The 12,608-nt window shown below is 40.0% G+C and overlaps 1 protein-coding gene and 2 non-coding genes across 3 annotated transcripts; 1 reads left to right on the top strand and 2 right to left on the bottom strand.

Moving 5' to 3' along the window:
- Positions 1 to 1,829: 1,829 nt before the first annotated feature.
- serp (chitin deacetylase-like protein serp) lies at positions 1,830 to 7,010 on the top strand. Its single transcript, XM_029299655.2, has 5 exons — positions 1,830 to 2,222; positions 3,950 to 4,348; positions 4,438 to 4,759; positions 5,025 to 5,324; positions 5,415 to 7,010. Exons 1-5 carry the CDS (start codon positions 2,174 to 2,176, stop codon positions 5,941 to 5,943), a joined length of 1,599 nt encoding a protein of 532 aa, XP_029155488.1. The 5' UTR covers positions 1,830 to 2,173; the 3' UTR covers positions 5,944 to 7,010.
- A 4,355-nt stretch (positions 7,011 to 11,365) lies between these two features.
- On the bottom strand, positions 11,366 to 11,464 carry TRNAY-GUA (transfer RNA tyrosine (anticodon GUA)). Its single transcript has 2 exons — positions 11,428 to 11,464; positions 11,366 to 11,401 (listed from the first exon to the last, which is right to left on the bottom strand). It is a non-coding gene; the product is annotated as a tRNA-Tyr (tRNA).
- Positions 11,465 to 12,507: 1,043 nt separating this feature from the next.
- Positions 12,508 to 12,608, bottom strand: TRNAY-GUA (transfer RNA tyrosine (anticodon GUA)). The gene is made up of 2 exons: positions 12,572 to 12,608; positions 12,508 to 12,543 (listed from the first exon to the last, which is right to left on the bottom strand). It is a non-coding gene; the product is annotated as a tRNA-Tyr (tRNA).

Raw genomic sequence — 12,608 nt, forward strand, 5'->3', positions numbered from 1 at the left:
GGCTTCGACCAAGTCGACGAGTGTCCGTATAGTTTGCGTAAAATATAATATCGCGAGGCAAGAAGCAAAAAGAGTCGACGATACGGCTCGATATTTATCCGCTTCATTTCGCGGCGTTATGTAAAAATCTTAGGTCATTGTAGAAAGCTGCTTGCAGGCAGATTTTCGCGACTTGTCGATCGATATAAACAAATATTACGTAAAACGTTCTTCGATGGTCGTGATAACGTATTAATTCAGTATCGCTCGCGCGATACTTTCCACTAATTGCTCTACGAAAACGTTTAGTTTTCTACGTAAAAAATCCGAAAAATCCTATGCTTATACTTTCATAGCTCGGCTCCATTCGCAGCTTTGCGAATGAGTTATTTCACGATGTCTCGCGAGAAGTGTCGATAAAGTAATAATGAAGAAGGAAATTATTGACGATGCTGTAATCCCTATTATATGAAGCCAAGGATAATTTAAATCGCAACATCTCGTCGCTACAATGTTGAGTTAAGAGGAAGCTCAAGTATTCCTGACTTCCCTCTCGAGAAAGCGATCTCTGCGGCTTAAATATCCGATAAACTAGGAAGTATTTAAGAATTGCGTGCTTAAACTCACGATGATGAGAGAAAGAAAGAGAGACAATAAGTACCATCATTATTTCTCCGACCGCGTCTGCAATTTTGATCGCAAACTTTGACAGCGTTTGCTTTTCGACCGAAATATTTTCCTCTCGTCTCTTGATCTCATCGAAACGCACCGAACGAAACGATCTATCGAAGGAGGGTCGTTATTCTCGCGACCTTGACAAACTTACATCATCGCTGTCTCTCGTCACTTTCTCGTTTTGTCGATGTAAACTCGCCCAAAATGTCAACGATGCACCGTAAAAAAAAAAAAAAAAAAATAATAAATTAGCCTTATTTTTATTCTCGAAGAAGATTTCAAATTACCATAATATTATATAAATAGATTGAGAATTAATTGTTATTGTCGATAAAGTTATCCTAACTTGTCAAATTCACTAATTTTACAAGATGTTATACGTAGATGAACTTTGGATGATTTCATTTTACTACTTCTTTATATCGTTGGCCATAAATTTTGCCGAGCGCAAATTCATGTGGCCCTCCATTAAGGGCGAGGAAGATAAAATCAAGAGTGTGTCGTTTCGTTCGGGCATTTTATGCGAACGCGTAAAGTCACTCGGAGCCGGGAAATAAGTTGCCGCAGATACTTCTCTTTAAGTTCCTAGGTCGAGGTCATATTGCACGAACCTACCGCACCGACATACTAGAAGAATCGCTGTACCTTGTACTTTCGTAGCGCCGGGAAAGTATTGACAAGCTGTTCTCCGTACCCGTTCTTACGAGCAAACGATTAATGATAATCATAGATCAAAATATCCTCAAGGAGATATCTAGAGATTCGTTGCCGAGATGAAACCTTCATATCGCTCTAGATAAACTTGCTATGAGCTCCATCAAATTTCCATGACATATCCAATTATTTTTGGATTTTCCAAAATTATGACACCATGTGATTTCAAATATTAATCGTGATATATCGTTTTCGAAGCAACTGGTACCTTTGATCAGGGCGCTGTTCAGCAAAAGCCGAGAATTCGCATTTGTCCATAATAAGGTACCTCATCAGGTTCTCGCGGTGTCTCGGAAAAGCGACGGTTTCGATTCGTACGTTCCTGAATCGACGTTGGCACCGTCTACGCGGACGGCAATGCTCGAAGAGATGAGAAAGAGGGGACCCGATCGAGCACCATGTCGTCGTGGTGGTGGCAATATAAGGCCCGACGAGTGGCGGGCCTCAGCCAGTCCGTTGAGCGGTACCTACACCTTCAAGGTCCGTGTCCTTGAAGGCGTCCTCGATTTTCTCGTCGTCCCGGGTTATACACGAAAAGGATCGCCGCCGTGTTGGGCGTCTCGCGACCGAGATCTCTCTCTAGCTAAGGATCTCCCTTTTGCACCCGACTTCCTTTCCTCTCCGAAAACGTCATCGTTCCACCCTGAGATTGAATTCTACCCTCTCATCCTTCGCTGATCAGGAGCGATCGAACGGGAGTGATTGAAGGAGTGAAGAGATTTAGGTGCAAGACGAAGTAGAAGAAGAAGAAGAAGACGACGTCGAAGAAAGGAAGTCACGTTCCCCGCCGAGGATCAGGACGAGCATGAGGTCCTCGCTGGTGCTGCTCCTGGCAGCAGCTCTCGTCCTTGCCGGTGAGTAACCAGATTTCTTTGGCCAACTCTCTCGAAGCCAAGATATCGCTTCACACTTCGAGTAGCCGCATATCGAATTCTCTTCGTGGCGGGGCGCGCGAGAGTTCTACGAGCCTTCCGGTCAGGCGTGGGAGACAATTTTTCTCGCGAACTTTACCGAGAACCGATTTTTTTGCCACCGATCATTTATACGTAACGATAATTTCACGGATTTTAAACATGCTATATTTTTGTTACGTCTTCTGTATTATCTTCTACATTTATTCGAGGATTGAAAATTGCGGACGTGACTTGCGATATGATCGCAATCTTGAAAGAAAATGCTGATTGAAATCTCTTCATAGTTGTATTAATTAATTTTATATTCAATTATATTAAAGTAGAGTAGTATTAATTAAGTTTTTTTAAGTTTAGTCGTATTAAATAAATTTCTTACTAAATTATGTTAAGCTGTAATTAGTTACATTAATTAAGTCTCATATTAAATTATGTTAAACTATAATTAATATATCGTATAAATAGAATGATATATAAATTATATTGATATTAATTAAAAATTATATATTTAAAATCTAGATACTTTTTGATCTAATAAATATTAATTATACTAAGAGAGAAAAATAAGTAAATATGTAAATATATGTAGAATATCAGACGCGAAAAATATTTAAAATGTAACACAGATGGTCACGTGAGATCACGCATAGTGACAGAGCCATTTAAAATGGCGAAAGTGTCACTGCAATCTGGTCATTTGAGATTTTCTCGATTCATTCCTGTATATTTGGTCATGCGAGTCCATAAATTGCTCTGTTTACTTTTCTTTTTACATCATATTATAAATAAATGATATTTGATAAGAGGATTAATCTAATAGTTGATCGTCGGGACAAGTTGCATAAGAGATTAGAGCGTGAAAGCTCCTCGGCCCGGTCAGTCCCGGATAGGTGACGTCACTGCCGTGCCCCAGGCATATGGAAATAGTAAGTGGGGGCACAACTTTCCCCGTCGTTCCACCATAAAGTCGCCTCGCAAGCCCGAGGGACCAACGGGAGCAAACGTTTATCTGATATAGATATATATTTCCTCGGATAACAGAATCCTGACAGGCGTCTCTAAAGATTAAAGCTTTATGATTGATATATTAATTTATAATACTTAAAGTGGCAAAGTCACTTTGAAGTGCTATAAACATAAATCTTGTCCCTTTTGTGCAAAAATTTTTTTAAATGAAAAACCGTAAAAGATCAATTTCATTAACTTTAAGCTTATTAGCGAACGATTATAAATTATTCGAGCGATATCTAGAACTCATAAAGTATGCTGCTTGATCCTGATTCAAAGTTTTGATAATCACAATCACACGTTTGAAAGACTCAATCGTTTCTAATGAACAATATAGATGTGTGAATTATATAGAAATTACTATCATAGAAAAGTAAATTAAATAATTTCAAGAGGGATGATTTGAATCACAGACGTTTCGTGATCTCATTTTATTAATATTTTTCAAACAAAGCTGACAGATATTTTTATGTCTCGTATAAAATAATTATAAGTGTTATATATGTATTAAAATCTATCTATTTTTACTATAATTTAATTTTTTCTCCAAAGTTATTTTAGAAGATCAAGTGCGTTTCTTAGAATTAAAAAATATTGGCGAATTATTAATTTCAGACAAGATAAAGTCTTTATCACACCGCAAACTTCATGTCTACTTTCAGAGGGCTCGAGCCGAGTTAAGCGACAGGACGACAAGAAGGAGGAGAGCTTTGAGAACGAGATCTGCAAGGATAAGGATGCCGGAGAATGGTTCAGATTGGTCGCTGGCGAGGGTGATAATTGCCGCGACGTAATTCAATGCACAAGTTCCGGTCTGCAGGCAATAAGATGCCCGGCCGGTCTTTACTTCGACATCGACAAGCAGACGTGCGATTGGAAGGACTCCGTCAACAACTGCAAACTGAAGAACAAGGAGAGGAAGGCTAAGCCTCTGCTTTATACCGAGGAGCCGCTTTGCCAAGACGGTTATCTCGCGTGCGGCGACGGATCTTGCATCGAGAGAGGTCTCTTCTGCAACGGCGAGAAGGACTGCACCGACGGTTCCGACGAGAACATTTGCGGTGAGCGATTCATTCTCGCGCAAAGCGGAGATGTCATTTACAACAAAAAATGGTTAATAATATTTTTCGCCATTTCTTCCATATTTCAGATATGGACAACGATCCTAATAGAGCCCCACCATGCGACCCCGCCGTGTGTGTTTTGCCCGACTGTTTCTGCTCGGAGGATGGTACGACGATACCCGGGGATCTCCCGTCCAAGGATGTGCCGCAAATGGTTACGATAACCTTCGACGACGCCATCAACAACAATAACATCGGCCTCTACAAGGAGATCTTCAGTGGTAAACGTAAGAATCCGAACGGTTGCGACATCAAGGCTACGTTCTTCGTCTCGCACAAGTACACTAATTATTCCGCGGTCCAGGAGATGCACAGAAAGGGCCACGAGATCGCCGTTCACTCTATCTCGTAAGTATTGACTTCTCTTATTCTAACAATCTCTCATTTCTCTCGCTTCCACGCCATCTTCGAAAGCCATCGCTCGAGTTGATTACGAGACTCTCTCGAGCGCGAGGTTCCAGGGAAACCGATTCAAAACTTAGACTGGAAACGACAGGTTCCCGAATACAGGTTCCTGCGATGCGTCGTCTCTCGTTCACGACCATAGTCATAATTGTTAAAAATCCAAACACGGTCACTACGTAAAATGTTTACATGACAACTTTGGGGCAAGGCATAACGACGACGAGCGCTTCTGGTCGGACGCGACCGTCGACGACTGGGCGAAGGAGATGGCCGGGATGAGGATCATCGCCGAGAAGTTCGCCAATCTGACAGACAACAGCGTGGTGGGTGTAAGAGCGCCGTATCTGCGAGTTGGTGGTAACAATCAGTTCACCATGATGGAAGAACAAGCCTTCCTGTACGACTCCACTATTACCGCGGCCTTGAACAATCCCCCGTTATGGCCGTACACCATGTACTTCCGGATGCCGCATCGCTGTCACGGAAATCTTCAGCACTGCCCGACCAGGTAGACCGCTATGTAATCTCTCGATCAAAAGTTTTCTCGTTTCTTAAGTATGTATATGGTAACAAGAATGTTTTACGTAATCCTTTAAAGATCGCACGCTGTCTGGGAGATGGTGATGAATGAATTGGACCGTCGCGAGGATCCGCAGAACGACGAGTACCTGCCCGGTTGTGCCATGGTGGATTCTTGCAGCAACATCCTGACCGGGGATCAGTTTTACAATTTCCTCAATCACAACTTTGACCGTCACTACGAGCAGAATCGCGCGCCCCTCGGTCTTTACTTCCACGCTGCCTGGCTGAAGAACAATCCCGAGTTCCTGGACGCGTTCCTCTATTGGATCGACGAGATCCTGCAGAGTCACAACGACGTCTACTTCGTGACGATGACCCAGGTGATTCAGTGGATCCAGAATCCGCGCACCGTCACCGAGTCGAAGAACTTCGAGCCTTGGCGGGAGAAGTGCACAGTGGAAGGTCCACCGGCGTGTTGGGTGCCTCATACCTGCAAGTTGACCTCGAAGGAGGTGCCCGGAGAGACCATCAACCTTCAGACTTGCGTGCGCTGTCCCAACAATTATCCCTGGGTGAACGACCCGACCGGTGACGGCTTCTTCTAAACTGCCGAAAGCGCGATCCTTCTTTTCGTCTAAGTCAACAAATCCCTTTTCTCTATTCTCCACTTCCCTCTTTCTGATCTGTCAGTATCCTCGAGGCTTTCGAGAGCAACGACGACGAGGCACGCGAGAAGAAAGGAGAAGAAACGTCGTCGTCGATTTGTTAGACTCTGGCGACTCCGCTCTAGTTGCCAATAATTTCGCTGTTTTATTTTCGAGAACGATGTGTATCTGTGATGATTAAGTTCAGTTCGATTAAGAACTGTGATGATTAAGTTCAGTTCGATTGAGAACTAGAACATACTACACGGAGTCTAATGGATTGAAGACGAATGAAACGCAGGAAAGCTTTCTATCCGCTTCGCGTTCATCGAAATTATCGGGAAAAAATTAAACAAAAAATTATTGCATTATTATTCGAAAAATTTTTTTCGCGCGTGCCTCGTTATCAGCTGGTAATTAAAGCTAACGTTCATCATACGCCAGCAATCTGTGATAGACTCCCTAGGAAGGCGACGTCCTCGAAACCCTCGAGGCAACTACGATGATGACGACGACGACGAAGAGATTCGTGCGCATTCCATTCGAAAAAACTGCACAAAAGCAAAGCAAAATATCGCGCCCCACCCGATCCCACAAGGAGAAATCGTGGATTTCCTTCGATGGCGGCGACTGGCGATCCGCGAGTGGGATTCCGTGTGTAATATAACCGTGTCCTCTTCTTATTCTCTCTTTCTTTCTCGCACCTCTGATTTCCCAACCGCGATATCGATCTATCGGCGAATATGCGCCTTCCTTAAATTCCCCTTCTTCTCCTTTCTTGGAAGTAATCCATGAAGACCGCCAGATTAATTGTTCCCTGATTCGAAGGGTGCCCTTACTTTTTTAAGGGTTCCGCCGATTTATATATAAATATATATATATATATATATATATATATATATATATATAAATTTATATATATATATGGAAATTAAAATATTGTATATGTATATTTGTAAAAGTAAGTGATACTACCAACATAGCGTTCGCTCGACGAATCTTTGAATAAAAAATTCTGAGAAATCTCACACACGATGCCTGTCTGTCTCGTTCTTTCTTTTACTCCTGAAAGCGCGAGCGCTCGTCGTTATATTTATTCATTACGATCGTACGGTAACGGAATGGAAAGTCGGGTATGTTTAATAGACGTCGCAAACTTGACCGCCAAACTGATTCTAAAACGCAAGAGAGCGCGGATGCTCTTCATTCATTCGTTCGTTAATTTTCTCGTTACTCTGTTTTTGGTTCAACCCGTAAGGATTTCGAAGCGCAGTTCTAAGACTCAACCGGGAATTATTAATGTGTATCATTAAAATCTCGCGGTGCAGAATATCCACTGAGGAAGAAAGAGCTCCGGAGAAAAATCTCGTTAATGAATCGCGATCTCGCCAAGTCTTTCTCTCTTTTTTCTCTTTCGCAAGAAAGGCGATTCGAACGTTTTCTCGGTCGATTTGCGTCTGGTTGGCGTCGTATTAAATGTTCCGATATGCGATCGCGATGCGTGCTACAAATGCACGTACATACATACATGACGAATACGAGAGTTCAATTTATACACAACGATGAAAACCTCATTCCGGTTTCGTTGCTGGTGCTCTGAAAATCTCGCTCACGTGTCTCGGCTGCCATCCAGCCGCCGTCGCGGCCTTGATCTGAATGCGATGCCATGGGTATCGATGACGAGCGAAGAATTAAGAAGGACCCGATCCTCCCACGCCTTGAGAAAACCACTCCAAGAAAGTGCTCCGAATTTCGAACATTGCCGATACTCCGAACGATTCGATTACATCGCGATTATAGTTCTATCAATTTATACATGTATATATTTGATTGTCAGTCATGTCTTGAGCGTTACGTCATTTCTTTGATTATTAAAATAAATTGCAAGAGTTTAATAACAATAAAGATCATTCGAATAGTGCTATAAATTCATCGCTGCGATATGAATGAAATTTTATTTATCGTGTTATTTCACATCTCTTCCTGATAATAAACAATATATAACTATTTACATATACGTTTTCCTTAAATTAAAAAATTTGCAAAGTGAATAAAAATTTTGTGTCAATATAATCTGTGATGCGGTGATTAAAAATACATCTTGAAAGAAGAAAGCACACGAGGAATTCAAACGAGAGGAGTGCATTTACAATATAACTTGCAATGAAGCGCAAAGCTCGTGGATGACTTTATCAATTTATACATGTAATATTTGATTGTCAGTCATGTTTTGAGCATTATATAATTTCTTTGATTATTATTATTATTATTATTAAAATAAATTACGAAGGTTTCGATAACAATAAAAAGCATTGAACGACGCTCTAAATCCATCGCTGCGATATAAATAAAATTTAATTGATCTACTATTCCACACCTCTTTCTCACAATAAACTGTATAACTATTTACATATACCTTTTCTTTAAATTAAAAAATTTACAAAGCGAATAAGAATTTTGTGTCGATATAATTTGAGATGCGGTGATTAAAAATACATCTTGAAAGCAGAAAGCACGCGAGGAATTAAAACGAGAGAAGTGCATTTACAATAGTGCATCGCAATGAAGCGCAAAGCTCTTGAATGGCTCTTCGCTCTTCCCGTCTTAAACGGTTATCGAATTTGCCTTGCTAATTAAGGCGGGATTATGCTGCCGTTATGGCAGACGTTGTCGGGAACGACGTTCGCACATGTTCGACGATAATGCAAGATCGTCGTTTCCATCGCTTTATTGTTCGCCGCAGGAATCGGAGAAAAAGAAAGGATTCGCGCGCGAGACGGAGAGAACGGCAGAAAAATAATGATAATCCCGTGAAATATCACAACCGGCCCCATCGACTGGTTGCATTCCTATGCAGCCTCTCTTTCGTCGCCTCCGTTTAAAGCGTCGTCCTTTCCACGCGTTCGAGACGAGCTTAATCAAGCGTTAGGAAAGGATTCCACAGTTGATTCCAAGGGGCTTCTCTATCCCGACGAGCAACAGGTTTCTCAATCGCGATCGTAAACACACGACAGACCACACGATTGCTCGTACATTTTTTCCCCCTTTATTCTTATTCTCCCTTTTTATATTCGCCTCCCAATTTTACGCTAAATTAAATTAATGTATTTGTACGTACGATGGATTTAAACGATAAACGAGGTCGCATTGTTTTTCCTTCCTTCACTCAAATGCCTACTCATAATCTCGGTCGCAAGCATTTTTACGCCTGGTATAAACTCTTTGTTGGATAATTTTTTTGCGTCACGCGTGGATGGGAAGGGATCCACCCACGATCAAATGCCATTTATCCGCGGAAAGAATGTCGATAGTTTTCGCAATAACAAAGGCGGCATCCTTAAAGTAGCACTTTGATAGCGCTCATCGATCAACCTTTCTCCGCTCCATTAAATACTTGATAGAAATCGGTAAAGATAATAGTTGCCGGAAAATTTTTATACAATATTGAATCGCTCAAAGTACAGTGGCAACTAATGGACTATCATAAATGTCAAACATTGTAGAAGCGATTAATATTTCGAAATACTTAATAATTCCTCGAATTATTTTAATATAGAATATATTATATATCATAATCTTGATTTATCAGAGAGAAATATTCCATTATCCAATTTTTTGAACCGAAAGAACCTTTCTTTTCAATCAGTCGAAAATTCGTTTTACATCAATTAATTGCACATCGCATATCTGCTCTTAATTAAATGCAATTTAATATGGAAATGCATACGGCCGGCTTAACGGCCGAATGTGGAAAGACGACGTCGGTCCGATATATATCGGGTAGGACGAATTTTCTTCTATACTTCGCTATATAGAATGCATCGCTTCCCGATCAAACACTTCGCTAAATACGACAGCCTGAAAATCTCGCGTAAGCGAAAGTAGAGAAAGCTGCGTATCTCGCGGAGCCACAACACACGGAGCAAGGCCATCGTCGGCTGTGTTTAAAGACGAAACACGCCTAACGGCGCCGTCCAGATGCCAGAATCACGTGCGAGACTCCCAGATGAGCCACCGGGTATTAATCGCGTGTGCGCGCACCAGATCGATTATCTTCGGCGAACGTAATAAAAATTTCATGAACCCCGAACGAGGAGGACTATCATCGGGTCCCGAGTTTATCGCGCCGATAAATATTAATCTTGCGACATTTCTCCTTCATTCGGCGTAGCTTTAATTCGACGTTTCTGCGTATAATTATGAAAGAATGTTTCACAAATATTTCTTACTTTTGAATAAGTAAAATTATATTGATTAAATTGAGCATATATTGGTCTGTAATTTTAATTAATATAATTTATCACATATTTTATTTAAGCTAAATTCGTTTCCCTTTACGAATTTTCGGATCTTTCGCCGATTAAACTTTGAATTAAAAATACGTAGTGAAAAAAAAGGCACTTGTGAAGCAATCTACGCTTGCTAGCGGCTCGCAATTGCAAAGTTGTCTGTATATGCAAAACCTCTTATGCTGCATTATTAAGGATGATTCGCGTTCCCGGCGAGGAGAACGAAAATAGGGAGATGCAATTTTGGAGGCTGGCCCGGCGCATAGCTGATATCCTGATGGGTTAAACAAAGCATGGGGATGAGAGAGGGCCGCGCTCTTACGAGAGCGCAAGAATTCCGATAATGGAATATTTAATAATTCCGCTCTGCCGGTCGGCGGCGCGCCTCGCCTCGAAACGAAGAAATCGAGCGAGTCGGTGAAATTGACTCCTACTAGGTCAGTGGGTGACGGAAGACGAGTGTGACGCGACCCAGGTATTCGTCTATCTATTTTGCCGCGACTTGTTTTCAGTCGGCGCCGATGTAGATAAACATCCGGCGTGGCATCGCCTATCTCTGCATCGTTAATTGAAATTCTCCTTGCTCGAGGTTTTGAAGGGTGGGGCAGAGCCGGAGATTTTCTCGCAATGTTCAATTTCACCGGTGAGAAGATGGCACGCGGTGGCTCATTTAAAAATAAATAAATTCCGCTTTGCGAGAGAGAAAACAACAGATTTATGAATAAACGTCGCGGAATGTGAGAGCCTCTAATAATTTTACAAAGTGTCGAAATAAAATAAAAATGACAAGAAGATCCATCGCTTCTGATTATATTCAGAAGAGTTTTTATAGTTGTTTAATTATATAAATGCGTTTGATTTATTTATATTATAATATGCATAGCGTAAAATTATTACTTTGACCATAGGATAAAGCATCAATTCGATGATTGACACAAGTAAATTATTTCCAAAAATCTAATTATCATTATAAAAAAGAGTTTATAAATAAAGGTAAAATATAATAAGTTAAATGTACGATGGTGTTTCTATTTTTACTGAGATGCGGATCAACTTTAGAAGGTAACATCACTCTTAAAGATACAAAAAAGATGTCCTTCGAGCCGGATTTGAACCAGCGACCTATGGATTTCTACCTTAATGAAGCTCTAAACCTCTACAGTCCACCGCTCTACCAACTGAGCTATCGAAGGCTTCTGCTGAAGTTTGCTTCAGCAATATACATCTTCAAGAGACATTGTCTATAGCTATTATAATTGATAACATACTTATTATTACGGAATTTTTAATTAAAATACTATATATAATGTAAAATAAAACATTCTTGGAGCCAAATTTGATGGACCGATTTATGAATATCTCTTCTGGAAATATATTTACGAGCCATGAAGCTATGAAAGATATGGAAGATGTAGTTTTTTGAAGAACAATGAACATTTATTTATAATGCGATCTTATTAAATAGATTTGAAAGAAGATTTTTGAAAGAGGGACATGATAAAAGGAAAGTCCTTCAATCCGGATTGTTTTTGAATCAGAAACTATAATGGATGGTTATTTTCTTGAAGATGGTATTTACGCTCTACTGACTGAAAGAAAACTGATCGAAAGATATTTATATAATACATTGTTTACACAAATAATAGTGCGACAATTTTTAGATCCAAATAAAAGATCACGAGATCTGATCTTTAATAATCAGAATCTAATTTTATATATTCTACGAGAATTATCTTTACAAGTAATATTCTATTCTTTCTATCAATAAAATTATTAAAGGTACATTTATATCTTCTATATTTACCTAGCATTAATATAGCTTATATTTATCTTCTTATCTTTCCTAATTTTAGAATGCGCGCGTGATAAATTTTAATTAATTGTTTATTTTCGTAAAAGACATTTATAAACCACTCCTGACAAATTCAACACTAAAAATGTTGCATTTAACATTATATCGTTTTAATTAAAAATGTCGCGATATGATAAGTGCTTCTGGTTCTATAAAAGAGTCTTTCCATAACAAATTAAAATATACATTAAAAAGAAATTAGATAAGATTGAAGAAATCTCGCGCTTTCGAAGAAAAAATTTGTTTCGGGCCAGAGTAAAAAAATGTTCTTTAGTAATAAATAATTACTAAACTAAACCCTGGAGTATTAAACGCTAAATTCATTTCAATGAATCTATCTTCACTGAAAATAATAATTTAAAAATAAAAAATAAGCAAAAGATTTCCTTCGAGCCGGAGTCGAACCAGCGACCTATGGATGTCTCTTTTCTCTCAAACAAACAAACAACTACAGTCCACCGCTCTACCAACTGAGCTATCGAAGG

This window comes from Nylanderia fulva, unplaced genomic scaffold (genome assembly GCF_048542155.1).
Source record: "Nylanderia fulva isolate GAGA-0341 unplaced genomic scaffold, ASM4854215v1 Scaffold1, whole genome shotgun sequence".
In the NCBI taxonomy this organism is placed as follows: Eukaryota; Metazoa; Arthropoda; class Insecta; order Hymenoptera; family Formicidae; genus Nylanderia; species Nylanderia fulva.

Coding starts and splice junctions, on each gene's coding strand:
- serp (XM_029299655.2), top strand. CDS start 2,174: ATGAGGTCCTCGCTGGTGCTGCTCCTGGCAGCAGCTCTCGTCCTTGCC. Junction 2,223..3,949: donor AGCAGCTCTCGTCCTTGCCG/GTGAGTAACCAG, acceptor GTCTACTTTCAG/AGGGCTCGAGCCGAGTTAAG. Junction 4,349..4,437: donor TTCCGACGAGAACATTTGCG/GTGAGCGATTCA, acceptor TCCATATTTCAG/ATATGGACAACGATCCTAAT.